We start from the raw sequence: 27,571 nt of genomic DNA, 5'->3' as shown, positions 1-27,571 counted from the left end.
GATACAAAATTAACCACAAGAAATCTGAGGCATTTCTATACACCAATAGTGAACTTTCAGAAAGAGAGATTATAAAAACAATCCCGTTTACCATCGCACCAAAAAAATTAAGCTACCTAGGAATAAACTTAACTAAAGAGGTAAAAGACCTCTACTCAGAAAACTACAGGACGTTGAAAAAAGAGAGGAAGACATAAACAGATGGAAGAACATACCGTGTTCATGGATTGGTAGAATCAAGATCATTAAAATGTCCATACTACCCAAAGCAATCTATAAATTCAACGCACTTCCCATTAAAATACCAACGGCATACTTCAGAGATCTAGAACGAACTCTCCAAAAATTCATCTGGAATAAAAAAAGACCCCGAATAGCTGCAGCAATCCTGAAAAAGAACAAAGTAGGTGGGATCTCAATACCAGATATCAAGTTGTATTACAAAGCCACTGTTCTCAAAACTGCCTGGTACTGGCACAAGAATAGGCATATAGATCAATGGAATAGAATAGAGAGCCCAGAAATCGGCCCGAACCAATATGCTCAATTAATATTTGACAAAGGAGGCAAGAACATACAATGAAGCCAAGATAGTCTCTTCAATAAATGGTGTTGGGAAAATTGGACAGATATATGCAAGAAAATGAAACTAGACCACCAACTTTCACCATACACAAAAATAAACTCAAAATGGATAAAGGACTTAAATGTACGACAGGAAACCATAAAAATTCTAGAAGAATCCAAAGGCAACAAAATCTCAGACATATGCCGAAGCAATTTCTTCACTGATACAGCTCCTAGGGCACTTGAAACGAAAGAGAAAATGAACAAATGGGACTACATCAAAATAAAAAGCTTCTGCACAGCAAAAGAAACCATCAACAAAACAACGAGAAAACCCACTGTGTGGGAAAACATATTTGCCAACGACATATCTGATAAGGGCCTAATCTCCAAAATTTATAGGGAACTCATACAACTCAACAAAAGGAAGATAAACAGTCCAATCAAAAAATGGGCAAAGGACCTAAATAGACACCTTTCAAAAGAGGACATTCAGAAAGCCAAGAGACATATGAAAACATGCTCAAAGTCACTAATCATCCGAGAGATGCAAATCAAAACAACAATGAGGTACCATCTTACACCTGTCAGACTGGCTATCATCAACAAATCAACAAACGGCAAGTGCTGGAGAGGATGTGGAGAAAAAGGAACACTTGTGCACTGCTGGTGGGAATGTAGTCTGGTGCAGCCACTATGGAAGACAGTATGGAGTTTCCTCAAAAAACTGAAAATGGAACTCCCATTTTACCCTGTGATCCCACTTCTAGGAATATATCCCAAGAAACCAGAAACACCAATCAGAAAGGATATATGCACCCCTATGTTCATAGCAGCACAATTCACCATAGCTAAGATCTGGAAACAGCCTAAGTGTCCATCTGTAGATGAATGAATTATAAAACTGTGGTACATCTACACGATGGAATGCTATGCTGCTCTAAAAAGGAAGGAACTCTTACCATTTGCAACGGCATGGATGGAACTGGAGAGCATTATGCTAAGTGAAATAAGCCAGTCAATGAAGGAAAAATACCACATGATCTCACTTATTCGTGGATAAGAGAGACCATTATAAACTTTTGAACAATAATAGATACAGAAGCAGAGCTGCCTCAAACAGATTGTCAAACTGCAGCGGGAAGGCCGGGGAGGGTTGACGGACAGGAGGTAGGTGGGTAAGCGATCAACCACAGGACTTGTATGCATGCATATAAGCATAACCAATGGACATAAGACACTGGGGGATAGGGGAGGCTAGGGGACTGTCTAGGGCGGGGGGGGGGGAAGAAATGGACACATATGTAATACCCTTTGTATTACTTTAAACAATAAAAAAAAAGACTCAAAAAAATAAATACTATGGACAGCTGTACTCCAACAAACTAGACAACCTGGAGGAAATGGACAAATTCCTAAAAAATACAACATTCCAAAACTCAATCAAATCAGGAAGAATCTAAAAATCTCAATAGGCCAATAACTATGGAAGAAATTGAAGCAGTCATCAAAAAGCTTCCAGCAAACCAAAGCCCAGGACCAGACAGCTTCACAGGGGAGTTTTACCAAACATTCAAGGAAGAACTAAAACCTATCCTCCTCAGACTACTACAAAAAATCCAAGAGGAAGGAACACTTCCAAGCTCATTCTATGAAGCCAGCATCACCCTAATACCAAAACCAGGTAAAGACAACACAATGAAAGAGAATTACAGGCCAATATCCCTCATGCACATAGATGCCAAAATCCTCAACAAAATCTTAGCAAATCGGATCCAGCAGTACATCAGAAAGATCATACACCATGACCAAGTAGGATTTATCCCAGGAATGCAAGGATGGTACAATATCCGCAAATCAATAAACGTGATACATCACATAAACAAATTGAAAGAAAAAACCCACATGGTCATATCAATTGATGCAGAATAAGCATTCGACAAAATTCAACACCCATTTTTGATAAAAACGCTCAGCAAGGCGGGAGTAGAAGGATCATACCTCAACATAATAAAAGCCATATATGACAGGCCCACGGCCAACATCATCCTCAATGGACAAAAACTAACACCATTTCCCCTAAGAACAGGAACAAGACAGGGATGCCCCCTCTCACCACTCCTGTTCACCATAGTACTGGAAGTGTTAGCCATTGCAATTCGGCAAGAAGAAGAAATAAAAGGCATCCAAATTGGAAAAGAGGAAGTAAAACTGTTCTTATTTGCAGACGACATGATATAATACATACAAAACCCTAGAGACTCCATCAAAAAACTACTAGACTTAATACATGAATTTGGCAATGTAGCAGGATACAAAATTAACCACAAGAAATCTGAGGCATTTCTATACACCAATAGTGAACTTTCAGAAAGAGAGATTATAAAAACAATCCCGTTTACCATCGCACCAAAAAAATTAAGCTACCTAGGAATAAACTTAACTAAAGAGGTAAAAGACCTCTACTCAGAAAACTACAGGACGTTGAAAAAAGAGAGGAAGACATAAACAGATGGAAGAACATACCGTGTTCATGGATTGGTAGAATCAAGATCATTAAAATGTCCATACTACCCAAAGCAATCTATAAATTCAACGCACTTCCCATTAAAATACCAACGGCATACTTCAGAGATCTAGAACGAACTCTCCAAAAATTCATCTGGAATAAAAAAAGACCCCCGAATAGCTGCAGCAATCCTGAAAAAGAACAAAGTAGGTGGGATCTCAATACCAGATATCAAGTTGTATTACAAAGCCACTGTTCTCAAAACTGCCTGGTACTGGCACAAGAATAGGCATATAGATCAATGGAATAGAATAGAGAGCCCAGAAATCGGCCCGAACCAATATGCTCAATTAATATTTGACAAAGGAGGCAAGAACATACAATGAAGCCAAGATAGTCTCTTCAATAAATGGTGTTGGGAAAATTGGACAGATATATGCAAGAAAATGAAACTAGACCACCAACTTTCACCATACACAAAAATAAACTCAAAATGGATAAAGGACTTAAATGTACGACAGGAAACCATAAAAATTCTAGAAGAATCCAAAGGCAACAAAATCTCAGACATATGCCGAAGCAATTTCTTCACTGATACAGCTCCTAGGGCACTTGAAACGAAAGAGAAAATGAACAAATGGGACTACATCAAAATAAAAAGCTTCTGCACAGCAAAAGAAACCATCAACAAAACAACGAGAAAACCCACTGTGTGGGAAAACATATTTGCCAACGACATATCTGATAAGGGCCTAATCTCCAAAATTTATAGGGAACTCATACAACTCAACAAAAGGAAGATAAACAGTCCAATCAAAAAATGGGCAAAGGACCTAAATAGACACCTTTCAAAAGAGGACATTCAGAAAGCCAAGAGACATATGAAAACATGCTCAAAGTCACTAATCATCCGAGAGATGCAAATCAAAACAACAATGAGGTACCATCTTACACCTGTCAGACTGGCTATCATCAACAAATCAACAAACGGCAAGTGCTGGAGAGGATGTGGAGAAAAAGGAACACTTGTGCACTGCTGGTGGGAATGTAGACTGGTGCAGCCACTATGGAAGACAGTATGGAGTTTCCTCAAAAAACTGAAAATGGAACTCCCATTTTACCCTGTGATCCCACTTCTAGGAATATATCCCAAGAAACCAGAAACACCAATCAGAAAGGATATATGCACCCCTATGTTCATAGCAGCACAATTCACCATAGCTAAGATCTGGAAACAGCCTAAGTGCCCATCTGTAGATGAATGAATTAGAAAACTGTGGTACATCTACACGATGGAATGCTATGCTGCTCTAAAAAGGAAGGAACTCTTACCATTTGCAACGGCATGGATGGAACTGGAGAGCATTATGCTAAGTGAAATAAGCCAGTCAATGAAGGAAAAATACCACATGATCTCACTTATTCGTGGATAAGAGAGACCATTATAAACTTTTGAACAATAATAGATACAGAGGCAGAGCTGCCTCAAACAGATTGTCAAACTGCAGCGGGAAGGCCGGGGAGGGTTGACGGACAGGAGGTAGGTGGGTAAGCGATCAACCACAGGACTTGTATGCATGCATATAAGCATAACCAATGGACATAAGACACTGGGGGATAGGGGAGGCTAGGTGACTGTCTAGGGCGGGGGGGGGGAAGAAATGGACACATATGTAATACCCTTTGTATTACTTTAAACAATAAAAAAAAAGACTCAAAAAAATAAATACTATGGACAGCTGTACTCCAACAAACTAGACAACCTGGAGGAAATGGACAAATTCCTAAAAAATACAACATTCCAAAACTCAATCAAATCAGGAAGAATCTAAAAATCTCAATAGGCCAATAACTATGGAAGAAATTGAAGCAGTCATCAAAAAGCTTCCAGCAAACCAAAGCCCAGGACCAGACAGCTTCACAGGGGAGTTTTACCAAACATTCAAGGAAGAACTAAAACCTATCCTCCTCAGACTACTACAAAAAATCCAAGAGGAAGGAACACTTCCAAGCTCATTCTATGAAGCCAGCATCACCCTAATACCAAAACCAGGTAAAGACAACACAATGAAAGAGAATTACAGGCCAATATCCCTCATGCACATAGATGCCAAAATCCTCAACAAAATCTTAGCAAATCGGATCCAGCAGTACATCAGAAAGATCATACACCATGACCAAGTAGGATTTATCCCAGGAATGCAAGGATGGTACAATATCCGCAAATCAATAAACGTGATACATCACATAAACAAATTGAAAGAAAAACACCACACGGTCATATCAATTGATGCAGAATAAGCATTCGACAAAATTCAACACCCATTTTTGATAAAAACTCTCAGCAAGGCGGGAGTAGAAGGATCATACCTCAACATAATAAAAGCCATATATGACAGGCCCACGGCCAACATCATCCTCAATGGACAAAAACTAACACCATTTCCCCTAAGAACAGGAACAAGACAGGGATGCCCACTCTCACCACTCCTGTTCAACATAGCATTGGAAGTATTAGCCATTGCAATTAGACAAGAAGACATAAAAGGCATCCAAATTGGAAAAGAGGAAGTAAAACCGTCCTTATTTGCAGATGACATGATATTATACATACAAAACCCTAGAGACTCCATCAAAAAACTACTAGACTTAATACATGAATTTGGCAATGTAGCAGGATACAAAATTAACCACAAGAAATCTGAGGCATTTCTATACACCAATAGTGAACTTTCAGAAAGAGAGACTAAAAAAACAATCCCGTTTACCATTGCACCAAAAAAAATTAAGCTACATAGTCATAAACTTAACTAAAGAGGTAAAAGACCTCTACTCAGAAAACTTCAGGACGTTGAAAAAAGAGATAGAGGAAGACATAATCAGATGGAAGAACATACGATGTTCTTGGATTGGTAGAATCAACATCATTAAAATGTCCATACTACCCAAAGCAATCTATAAATTCAATGCACTTCCCGCTAAAATACCAACAGGATATTTCACAGATCTGGAACAAACTCTCTAAAAATTCATCTGGAATAAAAAGAGACCCTGAATAGCTGCAGCAATCCTGAGAAAGAATAACAAAGTAGGTGGGATCACAATGCCAGATATCAAGCTGTATTACAAAGCTACTGTTCTCAAAACTGCCTGGTACTGGCACAAGAACAGACATAAAGATCAATGGAATAGAATAGAGAGCCCAGAAATCGACCTGAACCAGTATGCTCAATTAATATTTGACAAAGGAGGCGAGAACATACAATGGAGTCAAGACAGTCTCTTCAATAACTGGTGTTGGGAAAATTGGACAGATACATGCAAAAAAAAAATGAAACTAGAACACCTGCTTACACCATACACAAAAATAAACTCAAAATGAATAAAGGACTTAAATGTAAGTCGGAAAACCATAAAAATACTAGAGGAATCCAAAGTCAACAAAATCTCAGACATACGCCGAAGCAATTTTTTCACTGATATAGCTCATAGGGCATTGGAAACTAAAGAGAAAATAAACAAATGTGACTACATCAAAATAAAAAGCTTCTGCACAGCAAAAGATACCATCAACAAAACAACAAGAAAGCCCACTGAATGGGAGAACATATTTGCCAATGTTATCACCAAAAAGGGTTTAATCTCCAAAATTTATAGGGAACTCATACAACTTAACAAAAGGAAGATAAACAATCCAATAAAAAAAATGGGCAAAGGACCTAAATAGACACTTTTCAAAAGAGGAGCTTTTTCGCAACGGGTTTGCCGCCAGAACACAGGTGTTGTGAAAACCACCGCTAACTCAAACCCAAGATGGGAAAGGAAAAGACTCACATCAACATCGTCGTCATCGGACACGTAGATTCCGGTAAGTCCACCACTACCGGCCACCTGATCTACAAATGTGGGGGCATCGACAAGAGAACCATCGAGAAATTCGAGAAGGAGGCTGCTGAGATGGGGAAGGGCTCCTTCAAGTACGCCTGGGTCTTGGATAAACTGAAGGCCGAACGGGAGCGCGGTATCACCATTGACATCTCCCTGTGGAAATTCGAGACCAGCAAGTATTACGTGACCATCATTGATGCCCCAGGGCACAGAGACTTCATCAAAAACATGATTACGGGCACATCTCAGGCTGACTGTGCTGTCCTGATTGTTGCTGCTGGTGTTGGTGAATTTGAAGCAGGTATCTCCAAGAACGGGCAGACCCGTGAGCACGCCCTTCTGGCCTACACACTGGGTGTGAAACAGCTGATTGTTGGTGTTAACAAAATGGATTCCACTGAGCCACCCTACAGCCAGAAAAGATACGAGGAAATTGTTAAAGAAGTCAGCACCTACATTAAGAAAATCGGCTACAACCCTGACACAGTAGCATTTGTGCCAATTTCTAGTTGGAATGGTGACAACATGCTGGAGCCAAGTGCTAATATGCCTTGGTTCAAGGGATGGAAGGTCACCCGTAAAGATGGCAATGCCAGTGGAACCACGCTGCTTGAAGCTCTGGATTGCATCCTGCCACCGACTCGTCCAACTGACAAGCCCCTGCGTCTGCCCCTCCAGGATGTCTACAAAATTGGTGGTATTGGGACTGTCCCTGTGGGCCGAGTGGAGACTGGTGTTCTCAAGCCCGGCATGGTGGTCACCTTTGCTCCAGTCAACGTTACAACTGAAGTAAAGTCTGTTGAAATGCACCATGAAGCTTTGAGTGAAGCTCTTCCTGGGGACAATGTGGGCTTCAACGTCAAGAACGTGTCTGTCAAAGATGTTCGCCGTGGCAGTGTGGCTGGTGACAGCAAAAATGACCCACCAATGGAAGCAGCTGGCTTCACAGCTCAGGTGATTATCCTGAACCACCCAGGCCAGATCAGTGCTGGATATGCACCTGTGCTGGATTGTCACACAGCTCACATTGCTTGCAAATTTGCTGAGCTGAAGGAGAAGATTGACCGTCGTTCTGGGAAAAAGCTGGAAGATGGCCCCAAGTTTTTGAAATCTGGTGATGCTGCCATCGTTGATATGATTCCTGGCAAGCCCATGTGTGTTGAGAGCTTCTCTGACTACCCTCCTCTAGGCCGTTTCGCTGTTCGTGACATGAGACAGACTGTTGCTGTGGGTGTCATCAAAGCAGTGGACAAGAAGGCAGCTGGAGCTGGCAAAGTCACCAAGTCTGCCCAGAAAGCTCAGAAGGCTAAATGAATATTATTTCCAACACCTGCCACCCCAGTCTTAATCAGTGGTGGAAGAATGGTCTCAGAACTGTTTGTCTCAATTGGCCATTTAAGTTTAATAGTAAAAGACTGGTTAATGATTACAATGCATCGTAAAACCTTCAGAAGGAAAGGAGAATGTTTTGTGGACCATTTGGTTCTTTTGTGTGTGTGGCAGTTTTTAAGTTATTAGTTTTTAAAATCAGTACTTTTTAATGGAAACAACATGACCAAAAATCTGTCACAGAATTTTGAGACCCATTAAAATAACAAAGTTTAATGAGAAAAAAAAAAAGGACATTCAGAAAGCCATGAGACATATGAAAACTTGCTCAAAGTCACTAATCATCCGAGAAATGCAAATGAAAACAATGAGGTACCATCTCACACCCGTCAGAATGGCTGTCATCAACAAATCAACAAATGACAAGTGCTGGAGAGGATGTGGAGAATAAGGAACACTCATGCACTGCTCGTGGGAATGCAGACTGGTGCAGCCACTATGGGAGACAGTATGGAGTTTCCTCAAAAAGTTAAAAGTGGAACTCCCATTTGACCCTGTGATCCCACTTCTAGGAATATATCCCAAGAAATCAGAAACACCAATCAGAAAGGATATATGCACCCATATGTTCATAGCAGCACAATTCACCATAGCTAATATCTGTAACAGCCTAAGTGCCCATCAGCAGATGAATGGATTAGAAAACTGTGGTACATCTACAGGATGGTATACTATGTTGCCATAAAAAAGAAGGTGTTTTTACCATTTGCGACAGCATGGATGGAACTGGAGAGCATTATGCTAAGTGAAATAAGCCAGTCAGAGAAAGAAAAATACCACATGATCTCACTCATTTATGGATAATTAAGACCATTATAAACTGATGAGCAAAAATAGATACAGAGGCAGAGCAACATCGAACAGACTGTCAAACTACAGCGGGAAGGCTGGGGAGGGCTGGGAGTGGGGGAGGTAAGAGATCAACCGAAGGACTTGTATGCATGCATACGAGCATAACCAATGGACACAAGACACTGAGAGGCATGGGAGGCTAGGGGAGGGTCAAGGGGGAGAAAAAAAAGGAGACATGTATAATACTCTTTGTAATACTTTAAGCAATAAAACAATTTAAAAAAAAAGAATAAGGTAGCACCTAGGAAGCACTCCAAAAAAAATAAATAAATAAATAAGTAAAGGAAAGTGGAGCTAAGAGTAGGAGGATTGTTTAAAGTCTATTAGCATTTTTAGACTCTTAGATCCCTTCTCTCAGCCCGTGCAGCAGGATAACTGTTCTAACTTTATTTAACAGTAGGTGGTAGGCTTGATCTATAGAGAGGTGAAGATGGAGGAGTTCTTTTGGGTTGAACATTGGCTGAGCTAAGAGTAGGAGTGGGATGCTAGACTGAAAATAGGGAAGTCATTGAAAGTCTGACTCCTCCTGCCTCCTTCACCTCAACTATCTTCTTTCTGCCACTCAATTCTCAGATTTATACTCCACAGACAGGAATCTATCTATCTATCTATCTATCTATCTATCTATCTATCTATCTATCTATCTATCATCTATCTATCATTATCATCTATCTCCATATCTTTCTCTCTCCCTGTCAATTATCATATATAAGGACTAATACTAGTCAAGGAGTCACATACACACAGTCCTTATTCAATTTCTTAATATGTCAGGGTTATGCATGAATCTATCACCAGAGTTCACCAAATACCTAACAAAAGTCTTTGTGTGATCCAAATAAACAGGAAAAAATGAATTCAGAGGCAGCAGGTAGAAAACAAACAAATAAGTAAATGTAATTAATATTCTGAAAGAACTAAAAAATGATATTGCCTCAAGAAACACAAACAATGTTTTAAACAAGAAACATTTAATACTTATATACATATATGCATAGCTCATGGACAGGTAATAGTGCAGAGAAGGCCTAGGGAGGGGACAGGAGCCTGGTGGAGGGGATCAATAGGGGGCATAAGGGGGTATCTGTAATACTTTCAAATATTGATATGGTTGTGTTTTTTTTTAAAAAACCCCGCCAAAATGTCATCTATCTCTAAAAATGTTCAATAAACAAAAGGAGCTCTTAGGAATTTAGCAAATATTTTCAAAAATAAAATCATAGTTCAAGATAAAGTTAGAAATATCTTTCAGAAAATGTAATAAAACAATAAAAAGATAGAAAATAGATAAAAGATAAGATTAGGGGATGAATCCAAGACAGCCTGAATTTAACTAATAGGAATTTAGGAAAAAAATGAAAATTGAGGAGTTATTCAAGATTAAAGAAGATTAAAGAAAAATTTCCAGACTGAAGGACATGAGTTTCTAGATTGAGAGTAAGTTCACATGCACAGCAAAATGAAAGAAAAAAAGAGAAACCACATCAAGACTGCTGTTACCTTGTTTTTCTGACTGGAAGTCAGTGGGGTGTTACACTCCCTGACTATGACTGTATTACTGTCAATCTCTCCCTTTATGTTTGTCAATATTCGCCAGTACATTTTAAGTGCTTCTACATAAGGTGTATAAATGTTTATAAGGTTTATGTCCTCTTGTTGGATTGATCTGTTTATCATTATGTAATGCCCTTCTTTATCTCTTATATAATCTTTGGTTTAAAATCTATTTTGCTTGATATAAGTATTGCTACCTCAGTTTTCTTTATTTCCTTTTGCATGACTTTTTTTTTCCATCCTTTTCAGTCTCTGTGTGTTTTGGGATCTGATGAGGGTGTCTTGTAGACAAAATGTGTATTGACTTATTTTCTTATGCATTCATCTATCTAATGTCTTTGATTGGATTATTTAAGTTATTTGCATTTATAGTGATTATTGATAGGTATATATAATTATTTCCATTTTTGAATTCATATTTATGTTCTTTTCTTCCCTTTTTAAAGAAATCTTTAACATTTCTTGTAATACTAGTTTGGTGGTGATTAACTTTTTTCACTTTTTCTTTTCTGGGAAGTCTTTATCTCTCCTTCAATTATAAATGACTAGAGGCCCAGTGCACAAAAATTTGTGCACTTGGGGGGGTCCCTCAGCCTGACCTATGCCCTCTTGCAGTTTGAGACCCCTCGGAGGATGTCCATCTGCTGGCTTAGGCCCGCTCCCTGGGGGATCGTACCCAAGCTGGCAGTCAGACATCTCTCTGGCAGCCCAGCAGCCCTCGAGGGATGTCCACTTACCAGCAGGGAGCAGACCTAAGCTGCAGTCGGACATCCTTAGCACTGCTGAGGAGGCGGGAGAGGCTCCTGCCACCACCACTGTGCTGTCAGCCATCAGCCTGCTTGTGGCTGAGCAGAGCTCCCCCTGTGGGAGCACACTGACCACCAGGGGACAGCTCCTGCATTGAGCATCTGCCTCCTGGTGGTCAGTGTGTGTCATAGTAACCAGTCATTCTCAGTTGTTCTGCTGTTAGGGTCAATTTGCATATTACCCTTTTATTATATGGGATAGGATGGCCTTGTTGAGTAGTATAGTCCTGGTTGTAGGTCTTTGCTTCTCATCATGTTGAATATTTCTTGTCATTTCCTCTGGCCTGCAAAATTTGTGTTGAGAAATGAGCTGACAGTCATATGGGTGCTCCTGGATAGGTAATTAAATGCTTTTCTCTTGCTGCTTTTAAGATTCTCTCTCTGTCTTTAACCTTTACCATTTTAATTATGATGTGTCTTGGTGTAGGCCTCTTTGGGTTCATTTTGTTCTGGACTATCTGTGCTTTCTGGACATCTATTTCTATTTTCTTTTCCAAGTTAGGGAACTTTTCAGTCATAAAAAATAAAGTTCTCAATTCCTTATTCTCTTTCTTCTTCTTCTGGTACTGCTATGATTAAATGTTGTCACAATTATGTTGTCCCAGAGATCCCTTGTACTGTTTTCCTTTTTATTTTTTTCTTTATTGATTAAGGTATTACATATGTGTCCTTATCCCCCTATTACTCTCTCACCACCCCCACTCATGACCTCACCCCTATGGTGTCTATGTCCATTGGTTAGGCTTATATGCATGCTTACAAATCCTTTGGTTGATCTCTCTGCCTACCTCCACCCTCCCCTACCTTCCCTCTGAGGTTTGACGGTCTGATCAATTATACTCTGACTCTGGATCTGTTTTTGATCATCAGTTCATGTTGTTTATTGTATTCCACAAATAAGTGAAATCATGTGATATTTATTTTTCCCTGACTGGCTTATTTTACTTAGCATAATGCTCTCCAGTTCCATCCATGCTTGCAAATAGTAAGAGTTCCTTCTATATTTTTACCGCAGCATAGTATTCCATTGTGTAGATATACCAGTTTTTTAATCCACTCATCTGCTGATGGGTACTTAGGCTGTTTCCATATCTTAGCTATTGTAAATTGTGCTGCTATGAACATAGGGGGTGCATATATCCTTTCTGATTGGTGTTTCTAGTTTCTTGGGATATATTCCTAGAAGTGGGAGTTCACTGGGTCAAATGGGAGTTCCATTTTTAGTTTTTTGAGGAAACTTCATACTGTTCTCCACAGTAGCTGCACCAGTCTGCATTCCCACCAGCTGTGCACCAGGGTTCCTTTTTCTCCACATCCTCGCCAGAACTTGTAGTTCGTTGATGACAGCCATTTTGACAGGTGTGAGATGGTACCGCATTGTTGTTTTGATTTGCATCTCTCAGAGGATTAGTGTCTTTGAGCATATTTTCTTTTGTCTCTCAGCTTTCCTTATGTCCTCTTTCTAAAAGTACCTATTTAGATCTATTGCCCATTTTTTGATTGCGTTGTTTATCTTCCTTTTGTTAAGTTGTGTGAATTCTCTGTAAATGTTGGAAATTAAACCCGTATCAGTAATAACATTGGCTAATATGTTCTCCTATGCAGTGGACTTTCTTGTTGTTTTGTTGATGGTTTCTTTTGCTGATCAGAAGCTTTTTATTTTGATGTAGTTCTGTTTGTTTATTTTTTCCTTAGTTTCCATTGCCGTTGGAGCTGTATCAGTGAAGATACTGTTTTGGCATATGTCTGAGATTTTGCTGCCTTTGGATTCCTCTAATATTTTTATGGTTTCCTGTCTTATGTTTAAGTCCATTATCTATTTTGAGTTTATTTTTGTGTATGGTGTAAGTTGGTGGTCTGGTTTCATTTTTGCATATATCTGTCCAATTTTCCCAACACCAGTTATTGAAGAGACTATCTTGACTCCATTGTATGTTCTTCCTTCCTTTGTCAAATATTAATTGAGCATATTGGTTCGGGTTGATTTCTGGGCTCTCTATTATATTCCATTGATCTTTATGTCTGCACTTGTGCCAGTACCAGGCAGTTTTGAGAACAGTGGCTTTGTAATACAGCTTGTTATCTGGCATTGTGATCCCTTCTGCTTTGTTCTTTTTTCTCAGGATTGCTGAATCTCTTTGGGGTCTTTTTTTATTCCAGATGAATTTTTGGAGAGTTTGTTCTTGGTCTGTGAAATATGCCATTGGTATTTTAATGGGGAGTGCATTGAATCTATAGATTGCTTTGGGTAGTATGGACATTTTAATGATGTTGATTCTATCAAATCCATGAACACGGTATGTTCTTCCATCTGTTTATGCCTTCCTCTATCTCTTTTTTAATTGTCCTGTAGTTTTCTGGGTACAGGTCTTTTACCTTCTTAGTTAAGTTTATTCCTAGGTATCTTAATTTTTTTGGTGGGATGGTAAATGGGATTGTTTTTTAATTGTCTCTTTCTATAAATTCACTATTGGTGTGTAAAAATACCATGGATTTTTTGGCCTTAATTTTGCATCTTGCTGCATTGTGAAATTCATTTATTAAGTCTAATAATTTTTTGATGGAGTCTTTAGGGTTTTCTATGTACAGTATCTTGTCATCTTCAAATACTGACAGTTTTACGTTTTCTTTTCCAATTTGGAGAACTTTTATTTTTTCTTCTTGTCTACTTGCTATGGCTAGCATTTCCAGAACTATGTTGAACAGGAGTGGTGAAGGTGGGCATCCCCGTCTCGTTCCTGTTCTTAGGCAGAATGGTTTTAGTTTTGCCCATTGCGTATGATGTTGGCTGTAGATTTGTCATATAAGGCTTTTGTTATGTTGAGTTATAATCCCTCTATTCCCATTTTGCTGAGAGTTTTTTTTTCATCAAGAAAGGGTGTTGGATTTTGTCAAATGCTTTTTCTGCATCAATTGATATGACTGCAATTTTTATCTCTCAATTTGTTTATGTGATGTATCAAGTTTATTGGTTTGCAGATATTGTACCATCCTTGCATCCCTGGGATAAATCCTATTTGGTCATGGTTTATGATCTTTCTGATGTACTGCTGGATCCGATTTGCTAGAATCTTGTTGAGGATTTTGGCATCTATGTTCCTGAGGGATATTGGCCTGTAATTCTCTTTCATTGTGTTGTTTTTATCTGGTTTTGGTTTTAGTGTAATTCTGGCTTCATAGAATGAGCTTGGAAGTGTTCCTTCCTCTTGAATTTTTTTAGGATAATTCTGAGGAGGATGGGTTTTAGTTCTTCCTTGAAACTACCCTGTGAAGCCATCTGGCCCCAGGCTTTTGTTTGCTGGAAGCTTTTTGATGACTGCTTTAATTTCCTCCATAGTTGTTGGTCTATTGAGATTTTTAGATTCTCCCTGATTGAGTTTTGGAAGGTTGTATTTTCCTAGGAATACATCCATTTCCTCTAGGTTGTATAGTTTGTTGGAATAGAGTTATACTTTATGACAATTCTTTGTATTTCTGTGTGGTCTGTTGTTATTTTGCCCTTTCATTTTTGATTTTGTTTATTTGGGGTCCTCTTTCTTTGCTTCTTAGTGAGCCTGGCTAGAGGTTCATCAATCTTGTTTATCCTTTTAAAGGACCAGCTTTTGGTTTCATTGATCTTTTGTGTTGTTTTTTTGGTCTCTGTATGTCATGTATTTCTGCTCTGATTTTTATTATCTCCTTCCTTCTGCTCACTCTGGGCTTTTCTTGTTGCTGTCTTTCTAATTCTTTGAGTTATAGAGTTAGATGATTTATTACCATTTTTTTTTTTGAGGTAAGCTTGTATAGCTATAAACTTCCCTCTCAGGACTGCTTTCACTGTGTCCCATAGATTTTGGGTTGTTGTGTTTTCATTGTCATTCGTTTCCTGGATGTTTTTAATTTCCTCTTTGATCTCTTTGGTAACCCAACCATTGTTTAATACAGGGGTGGGCAAACTTTTTGACTCGAGGGCCACAATGGGTTCTTAAACTGGACCAGAGGGCCAGAACAAAAGCATGGATGGAGTGTTTGTGTGAACTAATATAAATTCAAAATAAACATCATTACATAAAAGGGTACGGTCTTTTTTTATTTTTTATTTTTAGTTTTATTCATTTCAAACGGGCCGGATCCGGCCCACGGGCCGTAGTTTGCCCACGGCTGGTTTAATAGCATGCTATTCAGCTTCCAATTGTTTGAATTTTTTGGATTGTTTAGTTTATTTCTAATATTATGCCATTTTGGTCTTACAAGATGCTTGATATGATTTCAGTCTTCCTGAATTTGGAGAGACTTTGTCTGTGACCTAATATGTGGTCTATCTTTGAAAATGTTCCATGTGGACTTGAGAAGAACGTATATTCCATGGCTTGGGGGTGAATTCTTGTGAAGATGTCAATTAAGTCCATCTGCTCTAGTTTGTCATTTAGGATTGCTATTTCTTTGCTGATTTTTTGTCCTCAGGATTTATCCAGTGATTTCAGTGGGGTATTAAAGTCCCTTACTGTGATCTTATTGTTGATTTCTCCCTTGATATCTTCCAGGATTTTTTAATGTATTTGGGTTCTCCTGCATTGGGTGCATATATACTTACCGGGGTTATATCCTCTTGTTATATTGATCCCTTAGTATTATTAAGTGGCCTTCATTATCTCTTGTTATGGCCTTCACTTTGAGGTGTATTTTGTCAGATATAAGTATTGCTACCCCAGCTTTTTTTTCATTTCTATTTGCCTGAAATATATTTTTTCATCCCTTCACTTTCAGTCTGTGAGACTCCCTTGTTCTGAGGGAGGTGGGCCTCTTGTAGACAGCAAATATATGGGTCATTTTTTTTTTTTTTTTATCCATTCAGCCACTCGATGTCTTTTGATTGGAGCATTTAGTCAGTTTATATTTAAAGTTATTATTGATAGGTACCTGTTTGTAGCCATTTTTATTCTTTGTGTGTCGGGGTCCAGCACCAGCAGGTCCAGGGGTTCCCAAATGTGTGGATGGAGTCATCGAAGAAGGAATGACACGGAGACAGCGTTCAGTTGATCAGCAGCCTAGCCATGTTATCCAGCCAGGTTCTAGCCAGGATCTCCAGCCAGGTTCTGTCTTTTATTGTCTAGTTACATCTGTATTTATACCAGTTGATTTTAATCCTATCAATTTCTATTCCAAAGGTTAGGGCGTTTCTTATCTCCATTCCAGGGAGTAAAGATTATGTAGCTTAAGCATAATTGTTTGTAGTTAAAGTGATTAACTACCCTCCTGGCACTTAGTTAAGGGGTTTTATTCCCTCCCTAACTTCAGGGAAAAATCCCTACCTGGAGAAACAACCTTTCTCGGAGAGGTGACCTTGGTTAAAACACATAGCTCCAAGTAGGGGAGCAAATATATTAAGAACAGTATGCCATATACACCAGGTCTCTTGAAACATATGCTGTGCAGATGTTTCTTCCCTGCAGCGACTGTGTCAAGAAGCAAGGATGTACCGGCTTCTGGCATTTGTGCCTGTGTTTCTTCTTCCCTTTTTATTTATTTATTTATTTTTACACCAGTTCCTTTAGCATTTCTTGCATTGCTGGCTTGGTAGTGATAAAGTCCCTTAGCCTATTTTTTATCTGTGAAGCTCCTTATTTCCTCTTCAATTTTGAATGATAGCCTTGCTTGATAGAGTATTCTTGGATTTGGTCTCTTTCTTTGCATCACTTTGTAAATTTCCTTCTTTTCCTTTCTAGCCTGATGTATTTCTGTTGAAAAGTCATTTGATAATCTAATGGGAGATCCCTTGTATGTAACTTTCTGTCTCTCTCTTGCAGCCTTTAAGATTCTCTCTTTGTCCTGAACGTTTGCCATTGTAACTATGATGTGTCTTGGTGTGGATCTTTTACAGTTCATCTTGTTTGGGACTCTCTGTGCTTGTGTGAATTTTTTCTTCCCTACATCAGGGCAGTTTTCTGACATTATTTCTTCAAATAGGTTTTCTAACCCTTATTCCTCTTCCTGTCATTCTGGAACCCTTATTAATTGTATGTTGCTTTGTTTCATATTGTCCCAAAGCTCCCTTAGGCTCTCCTCCTGTATTTTAATTTTTTTCTCCAATTGCAGTTCAGTTTGGGTGTGTTTTGCTTCCCTGTTTTCTAATTCACTAATTTGGTCCTCCACTTCTCCTAGTCTACTGTTGAAACTTTACATGTTTTTTTTTTTTTTTATGGCACTTACATCACTCTTTATTTCTTCTTGGTTCTTACATAAGTTGTTGATTTTTTTCATCCATCTGGTTTATGACCTGTAATACCCTTATTCTGAATTCTTTTTCTGACATATTGCATGCCTCATTTCACTTAGCTGCTTTTCTGGTGATTTTTCCTTTTCTTTCCTTTGGGGTTTTCTTTGTCTCCCAATTTTTGTTATCACTGAAGGTTCTAGGTGTTGAGTCATGCAGGGGCTTCTCCTTGGGCAGTTGTGGCAGCGACTGCTCCTCTGCTGGTGGTGGCTCCTCTGGTGGGCGCTATTCCCAGCAGAGGTGGCTCCTCTGGCTGGCAGGGGTAGGTTGCTTACATGGCTGCTGCTCCTCGGATGGAGGCGGGCCGCTCATGGGGCTGCTGCTCCTCAGATGGGGGAGGGCCGCTCTTCCTCATATGGGGCGGGCTGCTTGTGGGGCTGCTCATGGGGGCTGCTACTAGGACAGGGGTGAGCTGCTCGTGTTGCTGCTGCTCCTCAGAAGCGGGTCGGCTGCTTGCATGGCTGCTGCTCCTTGGATGGGGGTGGGCTACTTGTGAGGCTGATGCTCCTCAGTTGGTGGTGGGCTGTGTGTTAGTCTACTGCTCCTCGAATGGCAGTCAGGCTGCTCACACAGCTGCTGCTCCTAGGATGGGGGCAGGCAGCTCGTGCAGCTGCTGCTGCTCCTATGGGGGTAGGCCATGTGAGGCTGCCACTCCTCGGGTGGGGTTGGCTGCTCGTGGGGCTGCTGCTCCTTGCATGTGGGTGGGCTGGTCATGTGGCTGCTGCTTGTGTGGTCACGGTGCCCTGGGCTAAAGAATTGGGCCAGCCAGAGGGGAGCATGCTTTTGAACTCACAGTAGCCTGCACCCAGGGTGGCTGGAGTCTCAGTGACCATGGGACCTCAGTTGAGGCAGCAGGTCCCTGGCAGGGGTGGCTTTAGAGTCCTGGGTGTTTTTTGAGGGCACCTTGGGTGGAGGTGAGGCTCTGATCCAAGTCACAGCAACCCTCCCCTTCAAAGAGGCACGGCCTCTACTGAAGAGCTGGCCGCTTCAGGACTATTTGCATTGGTAGCAGAGGCTGCCTGATTAGGCAAGCCCAGTCAACCTGCCCCCAAAGATCCTGTGGGATCTAACTGTGACACACACACACACACACACACACACACACACACACACACACACCCCACACGTCCACACACTCCTCTTTTGCTCCCTCACTTACTCATACTCTTACCCTCACTGCTGCCTTCTTCCTGCCCCTGTAGTTGGGCCTGGAGTGTTATTGACCCATTCGTGGATGGAGTCTCCTCTCCAGGTGTCTGGTTATGTGGCTCGCTTGCTCTACTACATTGACCAAACAGGATAAAATTCACATGGACAAGACACGACATCAAGGGAACAAAACACAAATGTACTCATGATACTGATAACCCCAATATAAGTGACCACCAGAGAAAAGAGAATTAGGGGAGAGAAAAGAGAGTACAAATGATATAGAAGGGAGAAAAAATGGTATAAGAAAGAAGAAAAAGGAATAAAAAGGGAAAAATATATATGGAGAGAAAACACCAGAGAACAAACAGATAAACCAAAATATACAAACACCAAATACCCAGTAAAGAGGGTGAGGACAGAATCTTATATACAGAAAGTAAGGTTAAGGAATTGGATGAATATGGGGAGGACCTCAGTTCAGTATAGAGGAACTAGAAAGGATCAGTGGATAAGAAGAAAGAGATAGAGAAGAAAAACATAATAAAAATAGAAAAAAATTAATTAAAAAATAGGATAAAATAAAAAATTAGAATGATGAAAAATAATGCAAAAAGAAATAGAAAATAAACAAATGAAAAAAGAAAAATAAAGAAATGCTGTAATGACCAGAATGACCGGTTGCTATAACACCCACTGCAGCCAACCTCCTGCAGCCCCTACCCCAGCTGCCCCTGCCCCTGATTGGCCTCTCGCACCTTGATTGAGTGCAGGGTGGCTGTCCCTGTCCCTGATTGCTCCCCCACTCCAATAGGGGGCGGGGCTGGCTGGCCAACCTCCTTCAGCCCCTCTTCCTGCCTGGCCCCATCTCAGATCAGCCCCCCACCCCGATCAGGGTCAGGGCCGGCCAGCCAACCACCTATGGCCCCTCCCCCAGGCCTCTGGCCCCTGATCGGCCCCACCGCCCCATTCAGGGGCAGGGCCAGCCAGCCCACAGCCCTTCCCCATGCCTGACCCCACCCAAAATCGGCCCCCTCAATCAGGGGTGGGGCCCACTGGCCAATCATCTGTGGCCCCTCCCCTCAGCCTGCCCAGCCCTGATCACCCTGATCGGGGTGGGCTGGCCAGCCAACCTTGCACCATCTCCTCCTCCCCCCGATAGGCCAGATCCTGATTGGGGCCAGGTGGACCAGCCCCCACCTGTGCACAAATTCATGCACTGGCCCTCTAGTAATAAAATAAAATAAGATAAATGAAAATGAAAAAGTGAAGTGTTGTTCCTTTGGCTAGTTTAAGATCCCATTCTTCTGTACTGTCTGATGCTTTTCAGTTTCCTGTTGCTGGGACCGAAGGCCTTTCTTTAGGCCAGTCCCTGAGGGCTACCAGGGACTTTTCAGATGTTTTTTTTTTGTATCCTTTTTTGCCACTTAGGGTGTAGTCTGGGTGTGGCTGTATTGGTTACCTGGAGACTGCAGGGAGGGGCTATCTCTTCAGGAGAAAATGACTGCCTGGGTCCCCGCACATCAGGTATGACTCAGCACTATTCTCACAGCCACCTCTCCTTGTCTCTCTCCTTTCTACAAGTCTGCACCTCCACCTGTACCTCAGCCACGGGTGAGTGTCTGTATTTGAAAGGTCTTATGAACTAGGTTCAGTGAAAAATAAGCAAAGACCAAAAAGAGGGGAAAGAGCTGAGCCACTGGGAGTCCCTCTTCCTCTGACACAACACGGCCTGGGCATCAATCCAGGCCTGAACCCTTTGGGTTCAGTCTTTCATGGCTGTGGACCTAGATCTAGAATCTTCCTTTCTACAGTCAGATGCTATGCCTGTCCCAAGGGATGTGGTCTCAGTGCTGTGTGGTTTCCCTCTGACCCTCTGGGCTCAGAGATCTTGCAGTTCTCTCCATCCCAGATCCCTGATTTTACCGTTCTCCGGGCATCCTCTGCCCTTCCCGGCTGCGAATTTTCTCACCAACTGTGTCTACTTCACGGATTCGGGGTGGATGTTATTCAATTTAGTTGCTCATTCTACCTGCTCTGTGACAAGGCTCAGGACACGTCCGTCTATTCCGCTGCCATTTTGTCTCTCCTGTTCTCCTTTTAAAATTTATTCTTTTTGCTGTTTTGAGTGGGTGTTTTCTGCTACCCTGTCTTCGAAATCACTAATTTGATTTTTTGCTTCTACTAATTAATTCCTTCTAATGTATTCTTCATTTTTCACTTGTTCTTTTTTATGTTTTCTATTTAGTTTTATGTTTAGTACCTGTTTATTGAAGTTCTCACTACATTTCTTGAGCATTGTTATAAACAGTGTTTTGAACACTATAGATTGCTTGCCTCTATTTTGTTTAGTTCTTTTTTCTGGCGTTTTCTTCTGTTCTTTCATTTGGGATGTGTGCGTTTTTCTCTTCATTTTGGCTGCCTCTTTCTGTTTGTTTCTATGAATTAGGTAGATCTTCTATGTTTCTCCATCTTGGAAGGTTGCCTTATGTAGAAGGTATCTTGTGGGGCTCAATGGTGCACTCTCCCTGATCACCTGAGTAATGTGTTTCAGGAGTGTCCCTTGTATGAGTTGTACTGTCAGCCGCTTCTGTTGTTAGTATATCAGTGGGTGTGGTTGACTGTTAGGCTGACAGGCTATAAGTATTGGGCATGACCACAATGTACAAGCTGCTGTGCAGAGGCTGATCCCATAGGATTTGCTCTAGCAGGTTCTAGTGCAGCAGCTCTCAACCTGTGGGTCGCGACCCCTTTGGTGGTCGAACGACCCTTTCACAGGGGTCGCCTAAGACCATCCTGCATATCAGATATTTACATTATGATTCATAACAGCAGCAACATTACAGTTATGAAGTAGCAATGAAAATAATTTTATGGTTGGGTCACAACATGAGGAACTGTATTTAAAGGCCCAGAAGGTTGAGAACCACTGCTCTAGTGCCTACTGAGTTCACCCTTTGTGTGTGCTACTTGTGGAGCTAATCTGGTGATGCTCTGTTGTGATCTGAAACCAACCACCAGGTTTATTAGTTGTGTTCTCTTGGGAAGAAATCTAGTTCAGGTGAAGGTCAGTGCCTGTGTCCTGCCTAGGGTTTCCTGGTAGCAGCTACAAAGTGATCTGTGGTGGTAACTGCCTGTCCTGGGCCTGAAGGTGCATGGGAGAGGCTATGCTCTCAACCCAGGCTGGCTTGTAGTATGGACATTTTAATGATGTCCTGGGAAAGCTCAGCAAAAGGGCACCCTGGGATGCCTGCCAGCTGCCTATAAAGCTTAGCCCCAGCAATAGCTTCAGGTGGTATGTGAATTGAGTGAGATGGGATGTCTCAGGGAGTCACCAGGGCAGTTTGAATGGTGTTCACCATGTAAATGCAGATTAAAATTTGGATGTGTTTGGGGAGGGCTCAATACTGGAAAATGTGCCTGACTGCAGGCCACGTGGGAGGGGGACTCAATATAGGGATAATGGTAGCTTCCCCTCCAGACCTTGCCTTGAAGCCACACAACTCAGCTTCTCCCTGTGAATTTACAGTGCCCCTTGAGCTTCTGTTTCTCCTCTAGAGCCCAGGGTGAGCACCTGCAAGTGAGTGAGCTTGTGCATAGGCCCTTTAAGAGGACACTTGGGTTTCTAGCAGCCTTCTTTTTCATGAGGTTGGATGGAATCCCTGCTGATTTTCATATTCAGATGTTGTGGGGACTCCTCTTCCTGGCACTGGTGCCCTTGGCTGGAGAGCTCATCATTGAGTTGGGACCCCTCTCTCCTCCTGGAACCTCTGCAGCTGATATATCTCCCCTGATTCTTAATCATCACATGTAAGTGTGGGGCCAGCCTGTTTTGAATCTCCACCCCTCCTACCAATTCTTAGTTATAGGACTTCTGTTTAGCCAGTTTTAATGGTTCTCCACGTTGATTGATCTATAATTTATTTTTAATTTTGATGTGGTTATGGGAGGAGGCAAGCATAGTGTCTACCTACTTCATCATCTTGACTGGAACTCAGTTTACACTGCCTTTAACCTATTTCTCTAAACCCTCATGAGAGTGAATTTTATCCATTTTATTTTAGAAGAGTCATAACCTAGCATTTTATTATTTATTTATTTATTATTTATTCTTGACACTGTTACAGGTGTCCTCCATTTTCCCCCTTTACCCACCCAGCCCTCATCACCCCCTCCCCTGACCTTCACCACACTGTTATCTATGGTCGTGGGCTATGCATATATGTTCTTTGACTGATCTCTTCACCTTCTTTCATCCAGTTCCCCTATCCCCCACCCCTCTAACTACTGTCAGTTTGTTCTATGTTTCCATGCCTCTGATTCTGTTTTGTTATCAGTGTATTTTGTTGAGTAGATTTCACATATACGTGAAATCATATGGTATTTATCTTGTTGTGACTGGCTTATTTAGTTTAGCATAATAATCTCCAGGTCTCTCTATGCTGTCACAAAAGATTGATTTCCTTCTTTTTATCACCATGTAGTATTTCAATGTGTAAATGTACTATAGCTTTTTTTTAATCTACTCATCTCTAATGGGCACTTGGGCTGTTTCCAGGTCTTGGTTATTGTAAATAATGTTGTTATGAGCATAGGGGTGTATATGTTCTTTCTGACTGGTATTTTGGATCCTTAGAATATATTCTAAGAATTGGATCATTGGTTAAAAGGCAGTTCCACTTTTAATGTTTTGAGAAAACCTCATACTGTTTTCAACAGTGGCTGCACCATTATGCATTTCCACCAATAGTGCATGAGGGTTCATTATTCTCCACATTTTTGCCAGTTCTTGTTTGTTAATTTATCGATAGTAGCCATTCTGAGAGGTCTAAGGTGATATTTAATTGTGACTTTAATTTGCATTTCTCTGATGCTTAGTGACATCCAGCACATTTTCCTATGTCATCTGTATGTCCTCTTCAGAGAAGTGACTATTCACGTCCTTTGCCCATTTTTAATTGGATTGTTTGTGTTCTGGGTGTTGAGTTGTTTAAGTTCTTGATATATTTTGGAAATTAACTCATTTTCAGATGTATCATTGGCAGATATGTTATTCCATACAGTGGGTTTCCTTTTCATTTTTTTGGATAGGTTCCTGTGCTGTGCAGAAGCTTTTTAGTTTGATGTAATCCCATTTGTTTATATTTTCCTTTGTTTCTCTTTCCCTAGGAGATATATCAGCAAAAAATATTGCTATGAGAGGTGTCTGAGATTTTACTGCCTATGATTTCTTCCAGGATTTTTTATGGTTTTGCAACTTGTATTTAATAGTCTTTTATCCATCTTGAGTTTATTCTTGTGTGTGATGTAAGTTGGTGGTCTAGTTCTATTTTTGTGCATGTATCAGTCTAATTTTACCAACATCTTTTATTGAAGAGATTATATTTTATCCATTGTGTGCTCTTGCCTCCTTTGTCAAATATTAATTGACCATAGAGAAGGGGTTGATTTCTGGATTCTATGTTCTGTTCCATTGATCTATATGCCTGTTCTTATGTCAGTACCAGACTGTTTTGATTGCAATAGTCTTGTAGTATAGTGTGATATCCAGTATTATGATCCCTCCAATTTTATTCTTTCTCAAGATTGCTGAGGCTGTTTGGGGTGTTTTGGTTCCATATAAATTTTTGGAATATTTGTTCTAGATCTGTAAAATATGCCATTGGTATTTTAATAGGAATTGTGTTGAATCTATGGATTGCTTTGTGTAGTATGGACATTTTAATGATGTTAATTCTTCCAATCCATGAACATGGTATATGCTTCCATTTATTTGTATCTCCCTCAATTTCTTTTTTTAAATGTCCTATAGTTTTCTAAGTATAAGTCTTTTACCTACTTGGTAAAATTTATTTCTAGATACCTTACTTTTTTGTTACTGTTGCAATAGTAGTTCAGATTGTTTTCTCAGTTACTCTTTGTGATAGTTTATTATTAGTGTGTAAAAATGCCATCAATTTCTGAATATTAATTTTGTAACCTGCTACTTTGCCAAATTCATTTATTATATTCTGTCATTTTTTGGTGGAGGCATTAGGGTTCTCTATTTGCAATATTACATCATCTGTGAATAATGACAGCTTTACTTCATCCATTCCAATTTGAATGCCTTTTATTTCTTCTTGTCTGATTGGTGTGACTACGACTTTCAGAACTATGTTTAATAGGAGTGGTGATGCCCAGACTGGTTTGGCCCAGTGGTTAGATCATCGGCCTGCAGACTGAAGGTTCCCAGGTTCGATTCCGGTCAAGGGCATATACTTTGGTTGCGGGCACATCCCCAGTGGGAGGCATGCAGGAGGTAGCTGATCGATGTTTCTCTGTCATTGATGTTTCTAACTCTCTCTCTCCCTTTCTCTCTATAAAAAATCAATAAAATATATTTTAAAAAAAGAATGGTGAAAATGGACAACCCTTTCTTGTTTTTGTTCTTAAGATAAATGTTTTTAGTGTCTGTCCATTGAGTATGATGTTGGCTTTGGTCTGTCATATATAGCCTATATTATGTTGAGATATGTTCCCTTTGTTCCCATTTTTCTGAGAGCTTTTATCAAAAATGGGTGCTGGATTTTGTTGAATGCTTTTTCTGCATCTATTGATATGATCATGTGATTTTTGTCTTTCATTTTGTTTATGTGATGTATCACAATTAATTTGTGGATATTGTACTAAGCTTGCATCCCTGGAATAAATCCCAGTAATAATGTTGTATGTTCTTTTTAGTGTATTGCTGGATCTGATTTGCTAATATTTTGTTGAGGATTTTTTTTTTATTGCTTAAAGTATTACAAAGAGCATTACATATGTCTTTTTCCCCCCCGGCCCTTGACAATCCCCTGGCCTCCCCTACCCCCCAGTGTCTTATGTCCATTGGTTATGCTTATATGCATGCATACAAGTCCTTTGGTTGATCTCTTACCCACCCCCCTCCTGCCCTCCCACCCTCCCCGGCCTTCCTGCTGTAGTTTGACAGTCTGTTCGAGGCAGCTCTGCCTCTGTATCTATTTTTGTTCATAAGTTTATAATGGTCTTTATTATCCAGAAATGAGTGAGATCATGTGGTATTTTTCTTTCTCTGACTGGCTTATTTCACTTAGCATAATGCTCTCCAGTTCCATCCATGACGTTGCAAATGGTAAAAGTTCCTTCTTTTTTACAGCAGCATAGTATTCCATCGTGTAGATGTACCACAGTTTTCTAATCCATTCATCTACAGATGGGCACTTAGGCTGTTTCCAGATCTTAGCTATGGTGAATTGTGCTGCTATAAACATAGGGGTGCCTATATCCTTTCTGATTGGTGTTTCTGGTTTCTTGGGATATATTCCTAGAAGTGGGATCACAGGATCAAATGGGAGTTCCATTTTCAGTTTTTTGAGGAAACTCCATACTGTCTTCCATAGTGGCTGCACCAGTCTGCATTCCCACCAGCAGTGCACAAGTGTTCCTTTTTCTCCACATCCTCTCCAGCACTTGTCGTTTGTTGATTTGTTGATGATAGCCATTCTGACAGGTGTGAGATGGTACCTCGTTGTTTTGTTTGTTGAGGATTTTAACATCTATGTTCATCAGTGATACTGGCCTGTAATTCTCTTTCTTTGTAGTGTCTTTATCTGATTTTGGAATTAGGATAATGCTGGCCTCATAAAAAGAGCTTGAGAATATTGACTTTTCTGGAATAGTTTGAGAAGAGTAAGTGTTAATTCTTCTTTGAATGTTTGGTAAAACTTTCCTATAAATCCATCTGGTTCTAGACTTTTGTTCATTGGCAATTTTTTGATTACTGACTCAATTTCATTAGTTGTTATTTTACTTAGGTTTTCTGATTCTTCCTGATTCAGTTTTGGGATATTGTATTTTTTTAGGGATTTGTCCATTTCATCCACATTGTTCAGCTTGTTGGCATATAGTTGCTCATTTTTCATATAGTTTCTTACAGTTCTGTATATTTCTGTGGTGTCAGTTGTTATATTGCCTCTTTTATTTCTGATTTTATTTATTTGCGTCCTCTTTGTTTTTTTGTTTTGTTTTTTTTTTTTGTTTTGTTTAGTCTGGCTACAGGTTTATTAATCTTGTTTATCATTTCAAAGAACTAGCTCTTAATTTCATTGAAGTTGTGTATTGTTTTTTTTTTTAAATCTATATGTCATTCATTTTCATTCTGATCTTTATTATTTCATTCCTTCTACTTACTCTGGGCTTTCCTTGTTCTCTTTCTAATTATTTAAGTGGTAGGGTTAGATAGTTTATTAGAAATTTTTCTTGTTTTTTTTTTGAGGTAGACCTGTAAGTGTTATAAACTCACCTCTCAGGACTTTTTTTTGCTGTGTTCCATAGATTGTAGGTTGTTGTGTGTTGATTTTCATTTGTTTTCAGGAAGCTTTTTATTTCTTCCTTGTTCTCATTAGTAACCCATTCATTGTTGAATAACATCCTATTTAGTCTTCATGTGTTTGAATATTTTTGAGTGTTTTTATTGTAGTGGATTTCTAGTTTCATTCCATTTTGATCTAAGAAGTTACCTGATATCATTTTAATCTTCTTGAACTTGTAGGGACTTAGTTTGTGTCCTAACATTTGGTCTGTCTTTGAGAATGACTCATG

At 40.1% G+C, this 27,571-nt stretch overlaps 1 protein-coding gene across 1 annotated transcript; it reads left to right on the top strand.

Annotated features, from left to right (window-relative positions):
* Positions 1-6,821: 6,821 nt before the first annotated feature.
* LOC132214713 (elongation factor 1-alpha 1-like) lies at positions 6,822-8,584 on the top strand. The gene has a single exon (XM_059662066.1). It carries the CDS (start codon positions 6,890-6,892, stop codon positions 8,276-8,278), a length of 1,389 nt encoding a protein of 462 aa, XP_059518049.1. The 5' UTR covers positions 6,822-6,889; the 3' UTR covers positions 8,279-8,584.
* The last annotated feature ends 18,987 nt before the right edge of the window (positions 8,585-27,571 follow it).

This window comes from Myotis daubentonii, chromosome 13, assembly GCF_963259705.1.
Source record: "Myotis daubentonii chromosome 13, mMyoDau2.1, whole genome shotgun sequence".
NCBI classification, from domain to species: Eukaryota; Metazoa; Chordata; class Mammalia; order Chiroptera; family Vespertilionidae; genus Myotis; species Myotis daubentonii.
This window is presented reverse-complemented; position numbering and strand designations above follow the sequence as displayed.